Raw genomic sequence first — 27,200 nt, 5'->3', positions numbered from 1 at the left:
TGGAATTCAGTTCTGGGCACCACATTACAAAAAAGATATTGCAGTTTTAGAGCTGGTGCAGAGACGAGCAACAAAATTGATATGTGGGATGGAAGGTCTCACTTACCAAGAAAGGTTAGATAAACTGGGTTTATTTAGTCTAGAGAAAAGACGCCTTAGTGGGGATCTAATTAACATGTATAAATACATCAGAGGGCAATATAATAGCTTGGCAGATGAGCTTTTTGTCCCTAGGCCTTCTCAAAGGACTATTGGACATGATCTGCGCATGGAGGAAAAATGTTTTAGCCATTTATTTAGGAAAGGGTTCTTTACAGTAAGAGTGATTAAAATGTGGAATGCATTGCCTCAGTAGGTCGTTATGGCAAACTCTATACCTGCATTTAAAGAGACACTGAAGCGGAAAAAAATTATGATATTATGATTTGTATGTGTAGTACAGCTAAGAAATAAAACATTAAGATCAGATACATCAGTCTAATTGTTTCCAGTACAGGAAGAGTTGAGAAACTCCAGTTGTTTTCTCTATGCAAACAAGCCATTAAGCTCTCCGACTAAGTTAGTCGTGGAGAGGGCTGTTATCTGACTTTTATTATCTCAACTGTAAGTGAACTGTTTACTTTTTCTCTGCTAGAGGAGAGGTCATTACTTCACAGACTGCTCTGAAATAATCATTTTGAATGCTGAGTGTTGTGTAATCTGCACATATTATAGAATAATGCAATGTTAGAAAAACACTATATACCTGAAAATAAAAGTATGAGAATATTTTCTTTGCTGCTAATCTTCTAGAAATTATTCATAGTACACAACCAATTCATTATATCATATTTTTTTTCCGCTTCGGTGTCTCTTTAAAGGAGGCTTAGATGCTTTCCTTGCGTTGAAAGAGATCCATGGCTACAATTACTAGGTAATGCCTAATGATGTTGATCCAGGGATTTTATCTGATTGCCATCTGGAGTCGGGAAGGAATTTTTCCCTTTTTTAGGCTAATTGGACCATGCCTTGTAAGGGTTTTTTCGCCTTCCTCTGGATCAACAGGGGTATGTGGGGGACGGGCTGGAGTTGTACTCTGTACTGGTTGAACTCGATGGACGTATGTCTTTTTTCAACCAAAATAACTATGTAACTATGTAACAGGGTGATCTGAGGTCTGATTTTTTTTTTTATTTAGTCTTTCAGTAATATGTGTGGTTTGTGTGATACATATATTAGTCTGATATATTTCATTTCTATCCTGTTAATGTATGCAGGTTTATTTATAGATGTTTATCTTCCAGCTTTTTTCTGAATACATGTATGAGAAGCTTGTGTTTAGACTACTGTCAGATCATTTAGCTATAACCTAGTGTATGGAGGCTATAAGGTTATATTATTCTGGTCCATTGAGAGAAGCATTCTTTATCGCACCAGATTATGAATGAAGATATATTATGGTGGTCTTTAGATGGTTAGATAACATGTAACACCATTTTATTTATGTATTGTTTTTGTAGAGTGGGTAGTTGACTGATGCCAGTAAGCCAAGGTCCAGGCGTTGCCCACTCTGTGAGACAAAATTGTCTTAATCATCAACAAAACAGTTTTGTCAGCCTTGCGTTAACAAAATGATTCAAGAGCAGTCAGGAGGAATTCATAGAGAGCTTACAGTATGTTGGCTAGGAGACAGGAAATGGCCCACACAATTAAATAATTTAAGGATGTTATTATCAGCTGCAGTAGTACCAGCTACAGCTTCTACCAATACTGATACAAGATCTAATCTGATACAACCAGTAATTAAACTCATAGATATCTAGCAAGAGGTGTATTGTTTCATCCTCAGGTGAGGAAGATGAGGAAGAATGTGAATATGATTCAGACATTTCTTCATGTAGGAGTAAGGAGCAGAGTCAGTCTGAAGGTAGAAAGGAATTGAGATTCAGATTCCTGGCCGATGAGGCAGAGACGCTAATCAAGGCTAAAAATAATACTCCTAAAACTGAACCTAAAAAGACGGAGGAAGACGGAGGAAGTTTCTATATAAGATAAATGATACCAGGGAATGGAACCATTGGAACCCTTAGCGTTTCCTATCCATAATTGCACAAAAAAAACACAATTTTAAGTCAGTGGAACTTTCCAGATAGAAAGTTATTTATGTCTAAAGGCTTTATGAAGAGATTTCCTTTTTTCAGAAGAAGATGTAAAAGTATGGGATCATTGTCCAAAACTGGATGCAGCTTTTTCACAGGTGAACAAAGTTAATGAATTGGCGTTTAAGGACCTGGGACACCTAAGAATCCACAGGTTAAAAGGGTTGAATTTGCTCTAAAAAGGCCTGGTCTTCTGCAGGAGCAAACCTTCACCCTGCAGCAGCCACAACTACTTGTGTGTCAAGCATGCTAGCTCTTTGGGTAAAAAAGTGTTGAAAGCGGGGAGCACAAAGAAGAACTGTTAGGCCTTGAGGTTGTATCAAAAACAACAGAATACATTACACATCTTCAGAGAACATAAGAAGGAATGCTAGAACATCAGCTTTAATTAACACAGCAAGGAAGGAAGAACTTATGAATTAAGAACTGGGATGGCAGTTAGGCTTCAAAAGTAAGGGTATGCAACAACCCTATAACTTCAGTTCCCAAAGCACATTGCTTAGGGGTAATATTAGACTCCTCTCTCTCTCTTTTATTCCACATGTTCACTTCCTAACCAGCTCCCGTCATCTCCAACTCAAAAACATATCTCGCATCTGACATTTTCTCACTCAGGACACAACTAAAATCTTAATACATGCTCTTATTATGTCTCGTCTGGACTATTGTAACATACTGCTTTGTGGACTACCAACTGGCATTGCTTCAATCTCTATTGAACTCGGCTGCTCGTCTCATTCAACTTTCTTCTCTCTCTTCCTCTGCTGCTTCTCTCTGTCAAGCTCTTCATTGCCTACGGTTAACCAGAGTCCAGTTAAAATTCTTAACTCTAACTTACAAAGCTCTCCACAATCTCTCCTCTTTGTACATCTCCTCACTGGCTTACGGATACCAATCCAACCGCAATTTTCAGATCTGCACATCCATCACCTTCTTTTGTCCTCCTCTAGAATCACCTCCTCGCATTCACTTATACAAGATTTCGCACATGCTTCCCCCTCCTCTGGAATCCCCTTCCACCTCACATGCGTCACTTTCTAACCTTTGATATGTTTAACTGTGCCCTCAAAACTCACCTTTTCCATCAAGCATATATGTTGTTCCTTAGGCCAGTTCCCCTTTTGACCACTGGCCAAGTTTTACTCCCACTAGATAACCTGAACCACATTGCCTCTAAGTAGGAATATTTTATACTACCCCACCTCTTGTTCCCTCCCCTCCCATTCCTTAAGGTTGTAAGCTCACAAGGGCAGGGCTCTCTCACCCTTTTGTGCTTTGGAATTTGTTACACATTTATTCATATTCATTTTGTCACTGTAATTACCAATTCTGTATTTTGTTCCATTACTGTAGATTGTACCAACTCTGTATTTTGTATATTGGTGTATACCATTGTCTGTATTATTTTGTACCCCATGTTTGTTTCTTACTTTGTACAGCACAACAGAATATGCTGGCATTTTATAAATCAATAATAATAATAATATCTCTTTTGATGATTAACTATTATTTGGAGCTCAACTGGATGAGATCATAGAAAGAACTTCAAATAGGAAGACGAGTTTTCCAAAAAAGAATAAGTTTGTACAGAATACATTTTTTTTTTTTTTTTGCAGAAATAGGCAAGAAAACAGAGATAGGCCTATACAGGAATGAAAACCTTGGGCGATTAATAGAGAAACAGGAAAAAAGTATTTTCTTTTTCGCAACACAGAAACCCAGGGCAAAAAATCCCGCCAGAAAAAAGGTGGGGGCTGTCTAATAAGGTTTTATTCCCAGTGGACAAGAATTTGCAGAAACTGTTTCCCCCACAATCTTATAGAGAAGGGATATAGGATTCAATTTCAGCCTTTACCGAAAATAAGAAGATTCATCACGACTCCCATGCCAAAAGACAAAGAAAGACAACAGGCTTTACAAAGAATCACAGACAACATGATAAAGGAGGATGTGGTGGTATCCGTACCTCCAAATCACATAGGCAACAGTGTCCATGGTAAAGAAACCTACAGAAACCTAAAGAAATCTCAAACCCTTAAACCCATTTGTGTCTTATTTTATGCTAGGTACGCACCATACAATTTTCTGTTAGCTTTTCTTTTAGAGTTACCTGCCAGATAGAATTTTTTTCCAACATGTTGGAAAAAAATCTATCTGGCGGGTAAATCTAACAGAAAATTGTATGGTGTGTACCTAGCATAATATTCAGGATCGAATCAATCTCCTCTTTGCAAAACGTATTAATCCCCAAATGCTTTATGACAAACATAGACCTAAGGGATGCTTATTGGCACATACCAATCAATGAGTCATTACAGAAGTATCTAATGTTTGCAATAAAGAAAAGAAAATCGATACAGCATCTTCAATTCAGAGTTCTTCATTTTGAGATATCCTCAGCTCCACGAATATTCTCGAAGGTAATGAGGAAAGTAATCGTGAGCTTACATTCAGAAGGGATTCTGGTAATACCCTACCTGGACCATTTGCTGTTGGTAGCATAAACTCAGCAAAAAACAATAACCAACACATCAATCTAGATGGACTACACTCATTAGGATGAATAATAAATGTGGACAAGTCAGTCCTGGAAGCAACCCAGAGGATAAAGCTTCTAGGGTTCTGGATAGACTCAGAAAAGATAAAAAAGATAATATCGTACTGCTTAAAACAACCAGTTCTAACCATAAGAGAGATCATGAAGATATCATCTATAACACTAGCAAAACAATGGGTGTTATTGCAAACAAGAACATTACAGTTCTGTATGATAAGAAACTGGAGCAAGGAGCCAGAGGATTTAGAGGTTGTAATCCCGACATCTTGGTATCAGACCAGATATTTAGAGAAGGCAGGTTATGGAAGATACCACTTTTAAAGTTTGTGACAACAGATGCAAGTCTTCTAGGATGGGGGCTCATGTGAACAGAATAACTTTTTAGGGACTTTGGCCTCCACTGATAAGGCATCAGTCTTCAAATGATCAAGAATTAAGAGCAATAAAGGAAGTCCTGGGTCAGGGCGAGCATTGTCTGCAAGGTCATCATGTCCAAATAAGAAGTGGCAATGAAACAGCAGTGGCCTATCTGAATCATAAAGGGGAAACAAAATCAGAAAAGTACCGTAACTAAATCTATTGATGGAAATATTGAGGATAGCAGAGGAGTCACTTCTTTTATTGATGGATGTTAATTTATAGAGATCCCTAAATACCATGGACTTCTTAAGCAGACACAGGATGGACAACTCAAAGCTAGAGATATCAAACACAATTTTCAGGATGATATAAAAAGATATATCTGCGAACAGTCTAAATGCAAATTCAAAATACTTTATGCCATAAATCCTAGGGAGGGAGCAGAAACAGTGGATGCAGTTGAAGAGAAAAGTGAATGTTTAAAAAACATATGCATTTCCCCCAATTCCATTAATACCAATCAGACGACAGATTTTCTCCCTCACCTGTGGCTCCTCCGTCCGCGCTCCCCCTCCAGCTAATTGCGCAGCATCTCTAAGTGTGGCAGACAGCGAGCGAGGAAAGCAATCACTCACCAGCTTGCGTTCCACCGCTCACGTCACTTCCTGCAATGCCTCCCACTGTGTGTAGGAAGTGATGCAAGCGTAGCGGAGGAGCCCCAGTTGAGGGAGGGGGGAGGTCTGACCTCCCCTCCTCAATGCTTTGCCTGCTGCTACCCCATCCTGGCTGCTACCCCCTCCAGGCTACCTATACCTGGGGCAGTGATACTAACTATAGGGAGGGGCGACATCCTCACAAGTTTGCTGCGGACGGCAAAAAGTCTAGAAGTGGCCCTGATTGGAGGCCCTGTGTTGTGAGAAACCTTTCTACCAGGTTTCATAGAATACAAGAAATAATATTACCAAATTGTGCAACAAAAACATGCTACATAGTTACATACTTATTTTGGTTGAAAAAAGACATACGTCCATTGAGTTCAACCAGAGAACAAAGTACAACTCCAGCCTGCTCCCTCACATATCCATGTTGATGCTGGATGTTAAAGGATACATTTGATTATTAAAACAATCAAATTTACTTACCTAGGCCTTCCTCCATCCCCTGGAAGCCTTTGTGTCCCTCGCCACAGCTCCGCCCCAAGCCGGTCTCCTGGGACCACTACGCGATCGCACAGCCGCACCTGCAGCATTCTGCATAGGTGCAGAAGTACTGCGCATGTGCAAATGATCCTGGCATGGGAGCATGGCTGCGAGCAGTGCAGCTGCAGGCTTGCGCATGGCTGCTATGGAGCGGAACCCTGGGAGACTGGCTTGGAGCGGAGCTGCGGTGAGGGACACATAGGCTTCCAGGGGCTAGACGAAGCCACAGGTAAGTAAATCTGATTTTTTTTTTTTAATGATCTCAGATGTTTCCTTTAAGAGATGTTTGACAACCTATTTCAGCTCTGTTGGTGGGGAGAAAAGGGGGGGGGGGATCACTTGTGTGCTGTGTTGTGCGGCCCTGCAGCTTAGCCTTAACGCTGCAGTGGCACGTTTTACTAAAAATGGCCTGGTCACTAGGGGGGTTTAGCACTGCAGTCCTCAAGAGGTTAACAAGTCTGCTTCAAGCATTTGTGTGTAAATGAAATAATTACCTCCCATGTTCACGCTCTGTGGATCCACCAATATATTGCCATTCTGCTGAATTCCAGTATAATTTTGCAGGACTTTTGCCACACTATCAGGGTTGATTCCACTCCATGGAAAGCTTTCATTACAAAACAACAACTGGAAGAATGCTATAAATGGATTAGGTCTGAAACAATAAGTGATGTATTATTTTGACATCCATGTATCCTTTGTATTAACCTTACAATAAACAAGATCTGCTGTACTCATGCAACTTTGTTAAAGCACATCTGAACTGAAAGCGATAAGGAGGCTGACATATTTATTTCCCTTCAAACAATGCAGTTCTGCTGATCATCTGCCTCTAATACTTTTAGCCATAGATCCTGTACAAACATACAGATCAGATGTTTCTGACTGAATTCTGACTTGATTAGGTGTGTGATTCAGACACTGCTGAAGCCATTGAGATCAGAAGGGCTGCCAGGCAACTGGTATAGTTTAAAAAGGAAATATGTATGGCAGCCCTCCATATCCCTCTCAGTTCAGTTGTGCTTTAAAGCCCTTCTCCAGACAGAAATGTAAATATATTAGATGGTATATTAGCTGGTAGCCAAGGAGAATTTGAAAGATTTATTCATTGGATAAACTCCAATGATATCAATATGGAGTTTACAGCCAATTTTGGTGACACAAAAGTGGAGTTTCTGGATCTTTTGATTGAGCTGGTTGAGGGGAAACTCACCACCAAGGGCTACAGGAAAACCACTGCCACCAATAGTCTCCTTCATGTTGATAGCTACCATCCCAGACATGTAAAGGATGCCATCCCATACAGACAGTTCCTTAGACTTAGAAATAATTCTGACCCTGAAGAATTTGAAAGGCAGACCCTAGACCTAACTTAACAACTTACTAAAAGGGGGAAATCAACAGACCTCTATTCAACAGGCTCTGGATAGAGCCAGGCAAGTACCTCGTGCCCAATTAATGGTATGACAACACAAACGAAAGGATTATAGAGGGTTTAATTTTGTACAGGTAGTCCCCGACTTACAAACACCCAACTTACGAATGACCCGCCGATACGAACGGCATGGATTCTGTGTTTCCATGGGAACAAATCAAAAAAATTTTTTTTAAATGGACTTGTAGTTTTTGAGAAAATCGATTTTAAAACATTCAACGAAAAAATGGCTTTTAAACTTGTATAAACAGGTACAAAAGGCAGAGTTGACACAGTGGGAGACACTGGAGGCACAGGGTAGCACAGAGGAGGTACAGGGAACAAAGATGGCACAATGTTCTGACTTAAGAACAGATTCAGGTTAAAAACGAACATACAGTCCCTATCTCGTTCGTTAACCAAAAACTATCTGTACTTGATTACACCCATGTCAAATTATATCCATCAGACTTTATGTAGCCATTGGCATTTATTATCGTTAGATGAACATCTTATGGAGGTGGCAATTAAATCATCCAGAATTAGTTTTAGGAGAAGCAATACAATTAAAAAGACATTTTGGTCCATAGTGAACTCAAACCGATTCAAAATAGTAACTGGTTATCTGAAAAGAGGCAAATCAGTTCAGGCAAGAGGAATTACATGTTAGGCAGTTTATAAATTGTAGGTCCAAGTGTATGGTGTATTGCATCTGGTGCCCCTGTGGGAGATTTTACCTGGGGAAGACCACTCAGCCACTCAAGGACAGATTTTTACAGCATAAACAGTCCATAGGTAACAGCGTGGGTGCACGTGGAATGATTGAACATCTTAATCAATGACGTGAGGGGGAGGGGGGAAGAAGACTGTCTACAAGTAGCAGGTCTCTTGAAAATGACTGGGGTTCAGAGAGGGGGTTCAAGAAATGAATTACTATTGCACAAGGAAGCATCCCTGATATCTTTGACTAACACTTTTGGGCAATTTGTGCTTTAGCGATAGGAATGAAATTTCAGCTTTTTGTAGATGATAATGCAATGGCTTTTATCTTTAAAAAAAAAAAGTCTTAGTATCCAGAGGAGGCGTGGAAATAGCCTTTCGACACAGGTGGTCTTTTAATCCTGTTGTAACCTTTTATTGCCGTGTTGAATAAAATAACCTTGAATTGTGTGCCGGAATCCACCCATCTTTCCTTTGAGAGCGTAAATATATTTATAGCTTAGTAATTACTAGGGTGTCTTTTGTATGATAGAAGATATCTGCACCTAAATATCATAATCACATGACGAGAAACAAATGAATTGAAGGCGGCGCAGCTGCTTGTACTGAATTCATTCTTCTGCTGTTTACATTGCAAAAGGTCGGGGACAGATTTAATTTTCTGGAAAGATTGCAAGCTATAGAGCGTGAAGTCTATGGTGCAGGTAATGTTCAGTGGGCTCCAGACTCTAGAAATAATTTATTTGGCATTGCCTAATCAAGGAACGTTGCCATGGATGGACTGTCTACAGAATTGGTATTACATTTGTGTCTGGAATGGGACTTTAATACAAAGTAGACATTGCTACAAAGCTCATGCATCATAACACTACTACATCATATCACATTGATGACTGATAATGTGAAAGTTACCTTAGTAAAAAGACAGATGCATTCCTGTAGCTTGCATTTAATAGACTATTACTGAATGCTGCATTCAACTGAAATAAATGGAATAAAACTGAGACGCAGGAAATCACTATTTCTTTCATACAGGTATAGCTGTAAGAATAAGGCAGCATTAATACTGGCAATAAACACGTTCCATTTAGTGAAATGGAACAGATGCCAATGAATCCTATGATGCAAAGATCTCTTTTAGTCATTCAGTCAAGTGGAGCACAAGTATGGGTAGTATGGATAGTACAGAATGAAAGGGAATCAATTCTAGGTGTCAGTTCTTAATAAGGCAGCTCGCAACATACATTTCGCTAAATGCACACCTGCCACCCCGTCCATTTGGGTGCCTGCACGCTATAAACACTGGCATACTGATCTCAGAACCCCATCAGAAGCATCAGGCTACAATTGGTTTGCAATAGACCAATGGGAATCGTTCCTCCCCAGGGAGGATTCTCATTGGTTCACTGAAGAGTGGAGAAAAGCTAAAGGTTGGCCCCTGAGAGGCCACAACTTCAACATTCCCTGTTGCTATACCCCTGGGTCTGATGATTTCTATAGATTAGTTTTACAGCTGGGGTTTTCCATGCTATATAATAAAACCCTTGTGTCTCTGCATCCTGTCCCTGTGTGTGTGTGGCCCTGCTTCCAGACCTGACAGTTTGCTGTCTGTGAACCTCATTGCATTGTGGGAAATAACAGCTTTTTCCAACTGCCAAGCAAGCAACGTCTCCCTGTGTGCATATACTTCGGACAGCGGTGGGGGATGAGCAAGTGGGACACATCTGTGCGCGGGTTGCAGGTGGTAGCGGCCGTGGCCTAGTGCCCGTTTTTTAACAGGCGAGCCTTTTTACTAGTTGTAAATATTATATAAAATAATTCTTAAGCTGCATAAATAATTATCTGTCAACTGCACATTTTTTAAAGAGAACCTGAACTGAAAATAAAAAGTCAAAATAACCATACCCAGGTCATACTTCGCTACAGTGTAGTCTACTCCTCAATCTCTTTCTCCTCTCCTGCGTCCCATTTGTCCACTGTGATCAATGGATTTCACCGTCCTCCATTTTTGAAATTGCAATTACCCCATAACAGCTTCCTGGTCAGCACACTGTTAAACTGTAATATCACCCACTTGAGCCATAGGGAAACACGGACATTACCTTGCACATTCAGTTGTAACTGACAGCAACTGTTATATTTCAGTTCTGACAAAATATTGTCAGAACTGGGAGGGATCACTGTAAGAAGAAAATGGTGAGCTTTTGATAGGAACTGACGGTGAGGTTAGTATGTAATAATCATTTGCAGCTATGTGATGTGTTTATTTTGAATAATATTCCTCGCTTCAGGTTCCCTTTAAAGGCTACTATCTTATGTGTATGGGTAGCCTAAGATTTTGAGGAAGGAGATGGTGGGAGGGTGGTTTATAATTGATTGCTTTGTCAGTTCAAAAGGTCTCTTTTTTTATTAGCAATTAGCATTACAGATTTATTTTACAGTGCTTTGCTCTTCCATTATGTTCTACCTTTATCTCTGCTACAATGGAAGACTGTGCAATCACTGTAAGCTTATATATCAGAGGTGCACCTGTTTTAGATTACATGGTCAGCTTTACTTCTATAGGCAGAACTTTTCATTCTTCTGTAAGGATTAAGTACATGGAATACATTATTAAATTCTGTGAGAATTGTAAGCTAGTCTTTGTCTTGATTAACACCGACATATTATTGTCATAGCTACTGAATACACTGACATATTATTGTCATTAGAGATAGCCCCGAACCTCCGATTTTTGGTTCGCGAACTTCCGCAAAAAGCCCGCTACTGACTCCGCCCCTAACTCCGCCCCCCGTCCGTCCAAAACTTGTGGCGTCCAGATTTTTTGACAATTTTGCCCAGGAAAAATGAAAAATTGGGTTGGCAACCCTGATGGGGAGGCGAACTTGGAAAACTAGAAAAAATTGTGCTGGCCACAAAAGTGATGGAAAAGATGTTTCAAGGGATCTAACACCTGGAGGGGGGCATGGCGGAGTGGGATACATGCCAAAAGTCCCGGGGGAAAATGTGGATTGGACGCAAAGCAGCGTTTTAAGGGCAGAAATCCCATTGAATGCTAAATTGCAGGCCTAAAGTGCTTTAAAACATCTTGCATGTACATCAATCAGGGAGTGTAATTAGAGTACTGCTTCACACTGACACACCAAACTCACTGTGTAATGCACCGCAAACAGCTGTTTGGGTAGTGACGGCCGTGCTGGACTGGTGTGCACCATGGCCAGATTGCTCTTCCTCACTTAGTGATGTCAGGTAATGTCTGACTGCCTTATCAACTTTCGATGGTTCTTTCTCTACCATTGTTAAAGCTTACATCTATTTTTGTAAATACTAGTTCTGCTTGCTGTTCAGTACCTGCATCGAGAAACTGTTATGGAGGGCAAGTCTGCCATTGCGAGTGACCATGGGTAATGGCCGGAGAATCCTGGTTCGATTCCGGTCCGGAGTGGGAGCCTAAGTAAACGGCTACCACCACCGCACATCCAAGGAAGGCAGCAGGCATGGCATGCACGTCCCGAGGTAGTGACCAAACATAACAATACAGGAGGACTTTCGAGGCCCTGCTGTATGTGTGAAATGAATCAACTTTAAATCCTTTAACGAGAATCTGTTATGGAGGGCAAGTCTGATGGTGCCTTCACTGCGACTCACCAGGTTGGTCACCTCCTCAAGGAAGAAAGAATCTGTTATGGAGGGCAAGTCTGCCATTGTGAGTGACCACGGAGGGTAATGGCCAGGGAATCAGGGTTCTATTCCAGTCCGGAGTGGGAGCCTAAGAAACGGCTACCACCACACATCCAAGGAAGGCAGCAGGCATGGCATGCACGTCCCGAGGTAGTGACCAAAAATAACAATACAGGAGGACTTTCGAAGCCCTGCTGTATATGTGAAATGAATCAACACGTAGGTAGGTATATGCAGTAATGGGTATTACAATGTGCACCTGTCACACAGACAGGTAGTGGACAGGTACAGTGACACTAAGGGCTCGATTCACAAAGTGGTGCTAACCCAGTTAGCACGCCTAAAAGACTTCAGGTGTGATAACCATTGCACCACACTGGCGAAAAGCCAGTTTAGGCGTGATAAGTTTAGATAAGTTTAAATCGCACGCAAAAACCGAACTTTCAGAAAAGTTCCCGGTTCGCTGCGATCGCGAACCACGGAAGTTCGCCGGGAACCTTTCGCCGACTAACCATTCGAGCCATCTCTAATTGTCATAGCTACCAGGCATGTGGGTTATGAATATTCATCATTGCATGATGTTAGGTCAACATTTCACAATGCCAGTCAAGTACGTCGGAATGGTCACATTTTTAGTCACATTGTACAAATGATTCAAGTAGCAACATGGCTTAGTAATTAGCTCACCTGTTTCATTTCAGGTAAATGATCAGATCAAGACCTGCTGGATGTTCTTTCAAAGACTAGTGAAGCTGTTAATCCAGGGGCACATTGGCTAATGACAGAGAGCCCACCAACCATTAGAGTAGCCCATGTTTCACTTCACCAGTTAAGATTCTTCAACGTGATTCTCGCGTACAAATTTGTACCGCTACAGATTTCAGGACGTTAGAGTCACATCCTGCACTGCAAGCCCGCCTGCACCCCATTATCAATGCGCGACTACCCATTTAAAAGTAAAGGACTGCTGTAGCAGCAATGATTCAATAAAAGTAAAAAAAAAAATGTGACAGTGTCACACTGAATAATAATAGTGTTTTTCCCCCCTCTGTGGTTAGGTTTTAACTCCTACCTAATTAACCTATATGTCACCTATACTGTACTTGGCCTTAAAGGGAACCTGAAACAAGGAAAAGTATTCAAAATAAACACATGACGTAGCTGCAAATGAAAATTACATACTAACCTCACCGTCAGTTCCTCTCAGAAGCTCACCATTTTTATCTTACATTGAATCCTTCCAGTTCTGACAATATTTTGTCAGAACTGAAATATACCAGTTGCTGTCAGTTATATATCAGCAGCTGTCAGTTACAACTGAATGTGCAAGGCAATGTCCATGTTTCCCTATGGCTCAAGTGGATGATATTACAGTTTAACAGTGTGCTGACCAGGAAGCTGTTAGGGGGTACTGTATATTCTGGTGTATAAGACTATTTTTCAACTCTTGAAAATCATCTGAAAAGTCAGGGGTCGTCTTATACGCCGGGTGTCATTGATATGCCCCACCCATTTACCACCTCTCAGATCTGGCTGCTGAGGACTGTAGTGAAGCAGTGCAGGCGCACATGTGCGACATCTGAGAGGCAGAGAAGGAGATAAATAGGATACAAGGGTGGGCCAGAAGGGTGAAGGAGGCGTGCTAAATGGGCACAGCGTGATCTATTCTTCCATACCGCTCTGATAAACAGGTAGACAAGGAGAGCTTACCAATCCAACCAGTCAATCGCCTATATAGTGTTATATACTGGGTACTACATACAGTACAGCACCAGTATTTGTTCATACATAACACCAGTATATGATGTTTTTTTAACTTCTATTTGGTGTGCGCTGGAAGAGGTGTAGTCTTATACGGCGAGTATATCCCAAACTCTATATTTTAACTGGAAAAGTCGGGGGGTCGTCTTATGCGCCCAGTCGTCTTATATGCTGGAATATACGCTAATTGCCATTTTTAAAATGGAGGATGGAGAAATCCATTGATCACAGTGGACAAATGGGATGCAGGAGAGGAGAAAGAGATGGCATAGTAGACTACACAGGAGGTAAGTATGACCTGTGTATGGTTATCTTGACTTTTTATTTTCAGTTCAGGTTCTCTTTAAGCTTTGTGGACACCTGTAATGCCTGTTACTCATAGCGATCTCATGCAATCACAAGGGTGACAGTTCGGGAACCCAACACTGTATAGATGCATCGCTATGCTGTTGCCTAGCAATGTATCTGTACAGCATTGGGGTCCCCAAACTGTGCACTCTAGCAATTGCTTCAGGTGCTACAGATGCACAGAAAGGTAGAAAGGAGATTAGGTACTCCTATAGTGCATTAACTTTTTGTTTAAAAAAATGCATAACATTTATGCACTTACATAAAATCCGGTTCAAATGCACAATGCACATGTATGAGGCCACCTGCCTGAACTCCCTCTTTCCTATGGTCTGGCCAGGACCTGGGAAGAAGATTGTAGCATCCCCAAAAGGTGCAAGAGGTGCGGGGGTGTGAGGTGGGAAAGAGGGAGTCCAGGCAGGCGGCCTCATACATGCGCATTTGAACCGGATTTAATGTAAGTGCATATGTGTGTTTTTTGAATAAAAATGTAATACACTATAGGCGTACCTTCTTTCCTTTCTACCTTTCTGCACTGGTACTGCTGGATCCACCCAGTTGGAAGACAGCACCATAGTGTCATTTTCAGACTAAACAAAAAGAATGACTCCACCGATCATCTATTCATTAGCAGCACAGGAATGGAAAATTTTTGCTACAAATACACAAGCTGGTGATAATGGTGCGCTATTCGCCCAACTAGTAATACAGTATGGCATATATGGTATCATTTTAATCGGGACGAGACAAATATATTTTGAGGTGTTTTATAACTGTGGCACTTGTCATGTGAAAATTAGGAAGGGTGAAATATGAGAAAAATTTGTATTTTCTGAATGTATACCTAGTTTTCCCCTGCTGAAGCCTATGACAGCCGATCACGCTGATTTGCTGGTGGGGGGGGGGGTGGGGGAGTAAAAAAAAAATTATACCCCATGCAAACTCTCCCTTTTCTGATCAAACACTCTGATATACGCACACTTAATAGGGAAATATCCAAATTTTTGTGGAAGGGTCGAAGAGCTTGCATTAGTCTTATTAAACTTCAGCTTCCAAAGGATTTGGGGGGCCTCAACCTCCCTAATATACGTCTATACAATCTAGCATGCATGACTCGTCATGTCAGAGACTGGATTTCTTCCACTTCTGAGTTCTCAAATTATGATATAGAAAGTGCCCGGGCTGAACCTTGGACTCTCCCGGGTATCCTTCATTCCTCCTGGTCTAAACTACCCCCGACAATTAAACATAATGTAATCATTAAAGATACCATGGTAACCTGGAAACAGATTAGAAAACGCTTTCAACTCCCCTGGAAGATATCTAAATATTTACCACTGTGGAACACACCTGATTTTTTCCCCAGGTATGCAACACAAAGCTTTCCTCCGCTGGGAAACTCGGGGGATCTCCAAATTAAGTCATTTATTTAACATGAAAGAACATAGATGGTAGAGTTTTTCAGAACTAAACAGACTCTGGAGTATACCTAAACATTGTGATGAAACGCGGAAAAGCCGCTGCCTCTCAAGGTGAGGCGGCTGTTTCCGCGTCCGGCATGGCGTCACAACGCGGAAAAAACGCTGCATGCCGCATAGGCAGAGCGGCGGAATCCGCATTGGTAACGGCGGAATCCTCATTGGTAACGGCGGAATCCGCATTGGAGGCGGCTCCCGCACTCGGTTCACTGGATACATTGCAAAACAGTACTGATGTGGCTGGGACTGATAGTCCACCTAGATTCAGAGTGACACGCGCGCGCGCACAGAGGCAGAGCTTAAATAACAGCCAGAAGGGAGTCAGCTGACCAGGCGGGTCAGCTGACATTTTCCACTACTCTCATTGGTCCAGCAATTAGGGAGGTCCTGGAGGGGTCCTTGTGTATATATACTGCTGGCTGTTCACTTGCTCTTTGTCTGGCGTTGCGAACACATACGTGGGAGCACTCAGACCCATAGTCAGATCCTTAAGTGTGCCGGGACCAGCTGGAGCTGTAATCCTACACTTAGCTAGATTCTGTTGATAGCTTAAAGTACTAGTTTGATTGTGATTATCTGTTATGACCTTCTGCCTGCCTGACCATCCTCTTGTATTCTGATCTTGTACCTTGCTATTCTGATACTCTGTTGCCGAACCCCGGCTCGTCCTTAGACTCTGCTTCTGCCTCTTGATCTTGTACCTCGATATTTCTGATACCCTGTTGCCAAACTCTGCCTGTACCTAGACTCCGCCTCTGCCTTCTGAATCTGTACTTTATCTGTCCGTGTGTTACGATCTGGCTTGTCTGACCTCGAGAACTGTTACACCAAACACTACACTCTACTCATGTACAGAGGTTAGCAGGTATATCGGATTATCGGTGATACTGCAGATCACTTATAGTCTGGTATACATCTGTATTCCCAGTGATACTGCAGATCACCGGTAATCAGATCCTCTCTGTGCTCCACCGTTCGTTACAAACGTGATTTCTTAATGTATGGTCAAATTAAATCCTATGTACAAAAGTGCCTAACAAATACAACATCTATCATGTGTCTTACCCCATTTGATCGTTTCTTTCATCCAGGAACCGAGAGACTTTCCCTATCTGATTTACATAAAGGCTTTCAGAATCTCAAAGCCCAAAAACTAAGCCACCTGAACATGCAAAAATGTACTAAATACTTTACCCACCCTCAACTAGCTGACAAAATATTAAAGGGTTTGGCCACCTTTAGACGAATTATAATTAGTGAGGCATGGAGAGAATCCCATCTTATCTTCCTATATCATGCTAAATATGCCTTCAATATTCATTACACCCACCCTCCGCCTGATTATAAACCAGAATGTCCTAAGTGTAAACTACCAAACGCAGACATGGTACACTGCATGTGGTTTTGCCCCAAAATAATACATTTTTGGACGCAAGTCTCGTTTCCTGTCCAGGTTAGGTTGTGGTAACCATACATGTAACCCCATACTATTTCTGTTTCATGCATGCGATAAACCATCTCCATCTCCTACTCCTCCCCCCAAGACCCCAGATATCCTTTTTGTAACCTTAGCAGCCGCAAAAAAAGCCTATCCTTAACAAGTGGGTCTACCCCACACCCCCAACAATTCAAGACGTCAAAGATGAGATGAATAAAGAAAAGAATGCAAAAAAATTCTTCAAAAAATGGAAATCCTTCATTAAAATTATCTTCACCCAAGAAGAAATATATTGCTTGGTGGAACCTTTTAAATACTCCTCCTGGTACTGCATAGAGCATTTATCTGGCACTTTGGGCCACCAGGAGCTACCCACTTGAGAAGTTTTTCTTTTTCATTTTTTACTAGCAGACTTTGTAATCATTTTTCTCTTCTCACTGTTATTCTCATTTTGGTATGAAATGACCCACTAGCAGATCCCCAGGAGAAGAGCATGGGAAGTGGGTGGGGGGTGGGATATGAGGGTGTTTTTTCTATTTTGTTTTATAAGTTTATAGTTTCTAATGACTAAGCAGGCATGCTCGAAGAGCTGCCTCCCAGGTTCACAGTTAATTAAATGGACAGATTTCCATTTTTCAGCCCTTCAAATGTGTTGTAATAACCCTGACTGTATGCTTGGATCATTTGGATATGTTATATGCCTTGTTCAAAAATTGTATTTTTCAATAAAACATTGTTTAAAATTATATAAATAAATAGTAAAATGTAGGGATGGGACGACGAATTCGGCGAATCCACGAATTCCTCGAATATTGGGAAATATCCGAGATTCGTGAATTCGAATCCCGACGCCATTTTTCACTATCCAAATCCTGACGCTACATCGCAGCTCCCCCCGCTCGCACTCGTCCTTCTTGGACCTCCTCCGACCCCCCACCCCGCGCCTCCCCCGCTCGCACTCCCGCCCGCATAGTTAGTATCAACTCACCTATCCAGAGCGGAGCGCAGAGCGGCAGACCTCTCGCTGACTTCCTGGTTCCCCCTAGTGACCGGCTTTTACAATAACATCATCAGTAAAAGCCGGTCCGGCCACTAGAGGGAACAGGGAAGTAACGAAGAGGTCTGCTGCTCTGCGCTCCACGGGAAAGGTGTAGATACTTATGCAGGGGTGAGCGGAGGAGGCACGGGGGACGGAGGAGGCTGTGGGGGGGTTGGGGGTGAGCGGAGGAGGCACGGGGGGGCTACCTACATGAAGGCCACTAGACCTACCTACCTACCTACAGGCCCCTATACCTACCAACCCACCTACCTACCTAAAGGCCCATATACCTACCTACCTACAGGCCCCTATACCTATCTACCTACCTACCTAAAGGCCCCTATACCTACCTACCTAAAGGCCCCTATACCTACCTACCTACCTACCTAAAGGCCCCTATACCTACCTACCTACCTAAAGGCCCCTATACCTACCTACCTACCTACCTATACTTAAGGCCCTATACCCTGCTACCTATACTGAAGGTCCCTTTACCTGCCTACCTAAAGGCCCCTATAACTACCTACCTACCTAAAGGCCCCTACACCTACCTACCTACCTACCTATCTAAAGGCCCCTATACCTACCTACCTACCTAAAGGCCCCTATACCTACCTACCCACCTACCTACCTAAAGGCCCCTATACCTACCTACCTACCTAAAGACCCCTATACCTACCTACCCACCTACCTACCTGAAGGCCCCTATACCTACCTTCCTACCTACCTACCTAAAGGCCCCCTATAACTACCTACCTACCTATACTTAAGGCCTTATACCCAGCTACCTATACTGAAGGTCCCTTTACCTACCTACCTAAAGGCCCCTATACCTATCTACCTACCTACCTACCTAAAGGCCCCTATACCTACCTACCTACCTCAAGGCCCCTATACCTACATACCTACCTATACTTAAGGCCCTATATCCTGCTACCTATACTGAAGGTCCCTTTACCTACCTACCTAAAGGCTCCTATACCTACCTACCTAAAGGCCCCTATACCTACCTACCTAAAGGCCCCTATACCTACCTACATACCTACCTACCTATACTTAAGGCCCTATACCCTGCTACCTATGCTGAAGGTCCCTTTACCTACCTACCTACCTACCTAAAGGCCCCTATACCTACCTACCTACCTACCTAAAGGCCCCTATACCTACCTACCTAAAGACCCCTATACCTACCTACCTACCTAAAGGCCCCTATACCGACCTAGATACCTACCTATACTTAAGGCCCTATACCCTGCTACCTATACTGAAGGTACCTTTACCTACCTACCTACCTACCTACCTATACTGAAGGCACATGTACCTTACTACCTATACTGAAGGCCCCTATACCTAGCTACCTACCTATACTGAAGGCATATATACCCTGCTACCTATACTGAAGGCCCCTATACCTAGTTACCTACCAATACTGAAAGCACATGTACCGTGCTACCTATACTGAAGGCACACGTACCTCGCTACCGATACTGAAGGCCCATATACCCTGCTACCTATACTGAAGGCTCATATACCCTGCTACCTATACTGAAGGCCCATATACCCTGCTACCTATACTGAAGGCCCATATACCCTGCTACCTATACTGAAGGCCCATATACCCTGCTACCTATACTGAAGGCCCATATACCTTACTACATATACTGAAGGCCCCTATACCTTGCTACCTATACTGAAAGCTACCAATATTGAAGGCACCCATACCTAGCTAGCTATACTGAAGGCACCTTTACCTCGCTACCTATGCCTGGGTACCTATACTGTGGGCAACTATACCACGGATTGCACAATTCGTATGTGCAGGATTCGTTAGATTCGGGATTCGAAAGGTTCGAGATATTCGAGAATCTTTTTAGATTCGGATCCGGATTCGGATTCGAAGAAATTGTGGATTCGTCCCATCCCTAGTAAAATGTATTTATAAAATAATAACATAAATATTTGTAAAAAGAAATAAATAAACATCTGGTGGGCGATCAGACCTCACCAACAGAAAGCTCTGATGGTGGGGAGAAAAAGGGGGGGGGTCACTTGTGTGCTGAGTTGGACAGCCCTGCAGCGAGGCCTTAAAGCTGCAGTGGCCTATTTGTTAAAAAACGGCCTGGTCTTTAGGGGGGTTTAACACTGCGGTCCTCAAGTAGTTAAGAGGTAAAAACCCAGGAATGCAAAGTGGTTCAGCATATTTTATTCTAATGTTTCTCAAATGTATTACAGGCTGTACTTCTTTATTTTATAACCGTGTTCACCAAGTACCCCGTTTTGTGGATAACATAATTTTGACTACCCCTTCACGCATACATGTTCGTTACTAACACTCCATACTTCTCCTGTGTATTTCCAAAAATGTATTTATGTTTTCAATTAATGAAAGCATACTTATTCTGGTGTATTTATACAAGATGTATTCGTTTTTCATTTGAAAACTTACTATCATAAATTGACTGAAACAAGTTCAAGTACTGCCTAAGCCCAGCCCAAGTACAACCTATGAGTAGCATTAGTTGAAAACCAAGGATTTGCACACCATGGATATCTTTGTGCTACTTATACATGTGTATATTTCTGTGAAGCTATGAATAAGGACCAGTAGGTCCGAAACATGTCAGCTGGTGATATGTGTTGACTTTTTGGATACGTCCATGAATAAAGACATAGGATTTTAGGAGTATCGTGCGGACCCTTTTTCGTTTCAAGCATATCCTAGGACTAGCTATCCTGGTCTGGCACTGCTCTTTCTGGGGTGAGCGGTTTTCTACTTTCTTTCTTCATGTATTTTTCTGTACAGCAGAATAATTACTTTTCTTAAATAATAAACCAAGGATCAGTGAAAATGTGAACCTACCAAAGTGTTGATGCGTTGTGCAGCTGTCTGAAAAGCATTAGTTGATGAGTCGTTGTATTCAGGTAAATAGGTGCCATTTAAGAGTTTGAAGGAACCTACAAACATCTTGCAATGCTCCATGGAACCAGAATGGTCTGGATTTTGTGGACGTTTTGAAGCCAAGTTAGGACTCTGAGAAACAGATTGACTAGGACTTTGTGAATCTGTTGTCCTGGCCACTAGTCCATCAACAGTCTCCTTGGTATAGTTCATGGCATTTTTGTATCCATTAAAAATTACTGGAAACTCTGTAGAAATAAACAGCAGTCATTGCAACTATGCAGGTTATATGTACATTATACATCCGTTACATTTACAGTTCATGGATTTTCCAGTAGGTGGTCAGTGTGTTTCAATTAATCAGATAGAAAGACTTTACAAAAACTGTTCTGCTGAACATCTCCCTCCAATACTTTTAGGCATAGTCCCTGAACAAGCATGCAGGTCACGTGTTTCTGACAACATTAGCCACATGCTTGTTTCAGGTGTGTGATTCAGACACTACTGCAACCAAAGAGATTCCAGACAACTGGTATTGGTTAAAAGGAAATAAATATGGCAGCCTTCATATCTCTCTCAATTCAGGTTTCCTGTAAAAGACCATTCTGCTTTTGGTTTACAAATAGATGTGTGTAGCACAAGTCTTTTAGCAGTCTTTTAGCACTCTCTGTACTGTGTTTGGAGTAAAGTTGCCATAAGAGTACCAACAAACTCCCACTTAGCTGCAGGAGTAATTAGCTGCACAGAGAAGGTGCCAGCATAGTGTACAGTTTGTAGGTTTTACTTGTGTTTGCATAGATTTCCTCTTGGCACTCTGGTTTCCTCACACAGTCCAAAAACATACAGATAAGTTATTTGTCGTCCCCCACAATTGACCTTGGACTATGATAGGGACATAGGACTGTGGTAAACTATATACTGTGTAACTACTTCACCTCCAAAGGGTTTTCCCCTTAAAAACCAGAGCAATTTTCATCCATCAGCGCTCCTTCCTTTCATTAACTTAAAGGAGCACTACAGCGAAAAACTGTAAAATTTAAAATATGTGCAAACATATATAAATAAGAAGTACATTTTTCCCAGAGTAAAATGGGCCATAAATTACCTTTCTCCTATAATGCGATCACTTACAGTAGGCAGTAGAAATCTGACAGAAGTGACAGGTTTTGGACTAGTCCATCTCTTCATAAGGGATTCTCAGCAAGGCTTTTATTTTGTATAAAGATATTCCCTAAAAAGGATTTAAACAATGATGCTGGTCAGCCTCCCTGCTCGCTAGACAGTTTTTTGGCAGTTGGACAGAACAGCTACCATTCACTAAGTGCTTTTGAAAATAAATATATCCCTGAGAATCCCCTATAAAGAGATGGACTAGTCCAAAACCTGTCACTTCTGTCAGATTTCTACTACCTACTGTAAGAAACAGCAACATAGGAGAAAGGTAATTTATGGCTCATTTTACTCTGGAAAAAATGTACTTCTTGATTGTATATGTTTGCACATATTTTAAATTTTACAGTTTTTCGCTGTAGTGCCCCTTTAATCTCCCCTATAATAATCAGTGGCAGGAACGAGCGCGGGAGCGTGGCAGCAAGGGACGAGTATCTACGTTCCTATGAGGTAAAGTGGTGTTTTGCAGGGACGTAGATACTCGTCCCGGGGTAGGGGTATTGGTTAAAAAGTGTAGCCGACAATATCATCAAAATAGAAATGCTAAATAAATAATTTACAGGTCTACAGCATAAAGCCACCGTTCTATTCCAGGTACAAGGATGTTTCCAGCTATACTTTTTACATGATTGGTAATTGTACATCGTTAAACATGTTAATCATGTGATTCTGGTATTTTCCTAAGAACTCTCTGGAACGCTCTGTGTGAAGATCTACTCAACAAAAGTACATCAATACCCCATAGAGGGTTGGTTTTTCCATAAGAAACTGGCGTTTCACTTTCAAACCCATATAAAGTAACCAAAAAAACAAAGTGAAGGGTTAGTACTGACTAGTTAAAGGACACCCGAGTTGAAAATAAACTAATGAAATAAACAATTCTAAACAAATCTATTCTCATTTTCCTAAAAAATGACTTTGTAAAGAGTAACTGTTAGGCATAAAATCCAAAACAAGTTCTCTACTAGAAGCTGTTAAATATGGAAAATTGATGCTATCTAGGCAATTCAAAAGTTTAAAATCAATCTCACTTTTCCCCCAGTTATTTATCTCTCCCCTATGTCCCCAGGCTCTTACAGCGTACACACGGCCACAGAAGAGAAGTTGCAATGCATACTAACTCAGTCTCATTGGCTGATATTTCTATCCCTCCCATTCTCCCCGCCCCCACCTCTCTTCTCGTCTTTGATTGGCCGCCTTGTCTCCTTCGGTGGTCACATGCAGCCAGCTGCTACGATGCAGGGAAGGGGACCAGCACCTGTTCTCAGGCCCCTACCTTTAGTGTGCCATGCCTGCCCGTTCTGAACTTCAGCCGCATCCGCCTCCCCCATCGGTATCTCCATCCGCACTATTACTGAGCAAAGCGGGGAGGAATAAAGATAGTGCACACAGACTCACCTACCAATGGTTCCAGGCGCTGGAGTTCCCGTCTATATTCTCTGCTCTACCGACGGGAACTCCAGCGCTTGGAACCATTGGTAGGTGAGTCTGTGTGCACTACCTTTATTCCTCCCCACAGTGCTCAGTAATACTGTGGGGAGGAGAAGGGATGCGGAGGGGGGAAGTTTCAGCCTGTGGGACCAAGATGGCCCCTGCCACAAACAGCATTCTCCTCATTTACTATTTTGCATATCTCTGAAATCTAGACGTGGACAGTACAACACATCTGCTATGTAAGTAGGGCAAGTAATTATCTACCTGCATATGTGTTTTGTTTTTTTCAGGCATTCCAGGCTAATAGTTGCTCTTTAAGATATCCCACAGTTTTATTTTATAATTAAATCTACTTCTTAAGTTTTTCCTGTTTATTTTTTTCTGCTCAATGAAACATACATTGAAGTATTCCAGTGCTAAAATCTATGAACTATTGAACTTTTTATCTCTTTCCTGCTCTCAGAAGCCATTTTCTGCTAGGAAAGTGTTTTATAGTTGTAATTTCTTATCAGTAAGGGTCACATTGTAGTCTGACTCAGTCCTGACTCGGACAGGAACTGCCACTTACATACCTGATGTTAAACTCTTTCAGGCTGAAAAAGAAAAAAAGGAACACAGCATAGTTATTTGTGTGCTAGGCACTGTACATACAAATGTCTATCTCATCATGTCACGTGTCACCTCGAGTATCCTTTAAGCACTCTTACTGCCTCCAACAACAATCAGTTCCTGCAACACTTCTCCTGCATCTCCAAATTTGGCTTCCCCCTTGTGTCCTGCTTGTTTTCTTGTGGTCCTGTCCTCTTTATATTTATGTTTGTTGACCCAATTCTAAATAAGATCATGCAGATTGGAATCAGACCTATTGAATGGACCAGCTGCAAAAAATAGCATCTTAATGACCATGCCTAGTGATGGGGAAAACGTGCAGATGACTACTCGACTTGCCCATCCTCAGAAATAGTTGTGCATATGGTTTCTTATTTTAAAAAAAAACATTATACATATTATTTTACATATATTACTGTATCAAGTAAAAAAAAGTCAACTTACCCAAGAAGATCCTAACGCACAAAACAAGACCAGCGATGGACAGGAGAAGAATGAATCCACTGAAACACTGAATACAGCAGGAGCAGCACCTGTTGCAGCAACCACAGCATGTCTTCCTGGACTGCAACAGTAACCAGATAATTCACTTTATCCTTCCAAATCAAATTTTTTTTATATACAGGATCTTCTCAAAAAATTAGCATATTGTGATAAAGTTCATTATTTTCTGTAATGTACTGATAAACATTAGACTTTCATATATTTTAGATTCAAATACACACAACTGAAGTAGTTCAAGCCTTTTATTGTTTTAATATTGATGATGTTGGCATACAGCTCATGAAAACCCACATTTCCTATCTCAAAAAATAAGCATATTTCATCCAACCAATAAAAGAAAAGTGTTTTTAAAACAAAAAAAGTCAACCTTCAAATAATTATGTTCAGTTATGCACTCAATACTTGGTCAGGAATCCTTTTGCAGAAATGACTGCTTCAATGCGGCGTGGCATGGAGGCAATCAGCCTGTGGCACTGCTCAGGTGTTATGGAGGCCCAGGATGCTTCGATAGCGGCCGTAAGCTCATCCAAAGTGTTAGGTCTTGCGTCTCTCAACTTTTTCTTCACAATATCCCACAGATTCTCTATGGGGTTCAGGTCAGGAGAGTTGGCAGGCCAATTGAGCACAGTAATACCATGGTCAGTAAACCATTCACCAGTGGTTTTGGCACTGTGAGCAGGTGCCAGGTCGTGCTGAAAAATGAAATCTTCATCTCCATAAAGCTTTTCAGCAGATGGGAGCATGAAGTGCTCCAAAATCTCCTGATAGCTAGCTGCATTGACCTTGCCCTTGATAAAACACAGTGGACCAACACCAGCAGCTGACATGGCACCCCAGACCATCACTGACTGTGGGTACTTGACACTGGACTTTCCCTCTCCGCAGTCTTCCTCTAGACTCTGGCACCTTGATTTCCGAATGACATGTAAAAGTTGCTTTCATCCGAAAAAAGTACTTTGGACCACTGAGCAACAGTCCAGTGCTGCTTCTCTGTAGCCCAGGTCAGGCGCTTCTGCCGCTGTTTCTGGTTCAAAAGTGGGTTCATGTTTCCATCTGCTGAAAAGCTTTATGGAGATGAAGATTTCATTTTTCAGCACGACCTGGCACTTGCTCACAGTGCCAAAACCACTGGTAAATGGTTTACTGACCATGGTATTTCTGTGCTCAATTGGCCTGCCAACTCTCCTGACCTGAACCCCATAGAGAATCTGTGGGATATTGTGAAGAGAAAGTCGAGAGACGCAAGACCCAACACTCTGGATGAGCTTAAAGAGAATCTGTATTGTTAAAATCGCTCAAAAGTAAACATACCAGTGCGTTAGGGGACATCTCCTATTACCCTCTGTCACAATTTCGCCGCTCCTCGCCGCATTAAAAGTGGTTAAAAACAGTTTTTAAAAGTTTGTTTGTAAACAAACAAAATGGCCACCAAAACAGGAAGTAGGTTGATGTACAGTATGTCCACACATAGAAAATACATCCATACACAAGCAGGCTGTATATAGCCTTCCTTTTGAATCTCAAGAGATCATTTGTGTGTTTCTTTCCCCCATGCACTGAAGTTTCAGGCTGCTCTTTTCTTCCTGCAAACAGCTTTGCCCTTGTTTGTAATTCCTCAGTATGTGAAAGCCCAGCCAGCTCAGAGGACGATTTATCCAGCTTGTAAAAGATAAGAGAGAGAAGAGAGAAGCTGCTCTAATCCTAAATAACACACAGGCAGTGTGCATAAAGGGGAGTTCATAGCAGAACCACAACACTGAAGAACTTGGCAGCCTTCCAGACACAGGCCGACAAGTCTGACAGGGGAAAGATACATTGATTTATTACAGAGACTGTGTTAGTAGAAAGTGCTGCAGTTAGCCAGAACACATTAGAATAGCTTTTGGAACTTGTAGGATGATAAAAAAACAGGATGCAATTTTTGTTACGGAGTCTCTTTAAGGCCGCTATCGAAGCATCCTGGGCCTCCATAACACCTGAGCAGTGCCACAGGCTGATTGCCTCCATGCCACGCCGCATTGAAGCAGTCATTTCTGCAAAAGGATTCCCGACCAAGTATTGAGTGCATAACTGAACATAATTATTTGAAGGTTGACTTTTTTTGTTTTAAAAACACTTTTCTTTTATTGGTTGAATGAAATATGCTTATTTTTTGAGATAGGAAATGTGGGTTTTCATGAGCTGTATGCCAAAATCATCAATATTAAAACAATAAAAGGCTTGAACTACTTCAGTTGTGTGTATTTGAATCTAAAATATATGAAAGTCTAATGTTTATCAGTATATTACAGAAAATAATGAACTTTATCACAATATGCTAATTTTTTGAGAAGATCCTGTATATACAGTCATGGCCAAAATTTTTGGCACCCAAGAAGTTTTTCCAGAAAATCAAGTATTTCTTACAGAAAAGTATTGCAGCAACACATGTTTTGCTATGCACATGTTTAT

The 27,200-nt window shown here is 41.7% G+C and overlaps 1 protein-coding gene and 1 long non-coding RNA gene across 2 annotated transcripts in view; one reads left to right on the top strand and one right to left on the bottom strand.

Moving 5' to 3' along the window:
• Positions 1–24,742, bottom strand: part of LOC137543717 (transmembrane protease serine 11D-like) — a gene marked incomplete at its 3' end in the record, with an annotated part of 48,254 nt that extends 23,512 nt beyond the window's left edge. The window contains exons 1-4 of the mRNA XM_068264841.1: positions 24,690–24,742; positions 20,994–21,280; positions 9,301–9,368; positions 6,749–6,909 (exon numbers count right to left, since the gene is read on the bottom strand). Coding sequence (XP_068120942.1) covers positions 6,749–6,909; positions 9,301–9,368; positions 20,994–21,245 — 481 coding nt within the window. The remainder of the gene's footprint in view (positions 1–6,748; positions 6,910–9,300; positions 9,369–20,993; positions 21,281–24,689) is intronic.
• Positions 9,977–13,100, top strand: LOC137543718 (uncharacterized). The gene is made up of 2 exons (XR_011025572.1): positions 9,977–10,167; positions 12,771–13,100. It is a non-coding gene; the product is annotated as an uncharacterized lncRNA (long non-coding RNA).
• Positions 24,743–27,200: the final 2,458 nt, after the last annotated feature.

This window comes from Hyperolius riggenbachi, unplaced genomic scaffold, assembly GCF_040937935.1.
Source record: "Hyperolius riggenbachi isolate aHypRig1 unplaced genomic scaffold, aHypRig1.pri scaffold_181, whole genome shotgun sequence".
Taxonomy (NCBI): domain Eukaryota; kingdom Metazoa; phylum Chordata; class Amphibia; order Anura; family Hyperoliidae; genus Hyperolius; species Hyperolius riggenbachi.
Note: the sequence above shows the minus strand (reverse complement) of the source record. Positions and strands in the feature narration are given on the sequence as shown.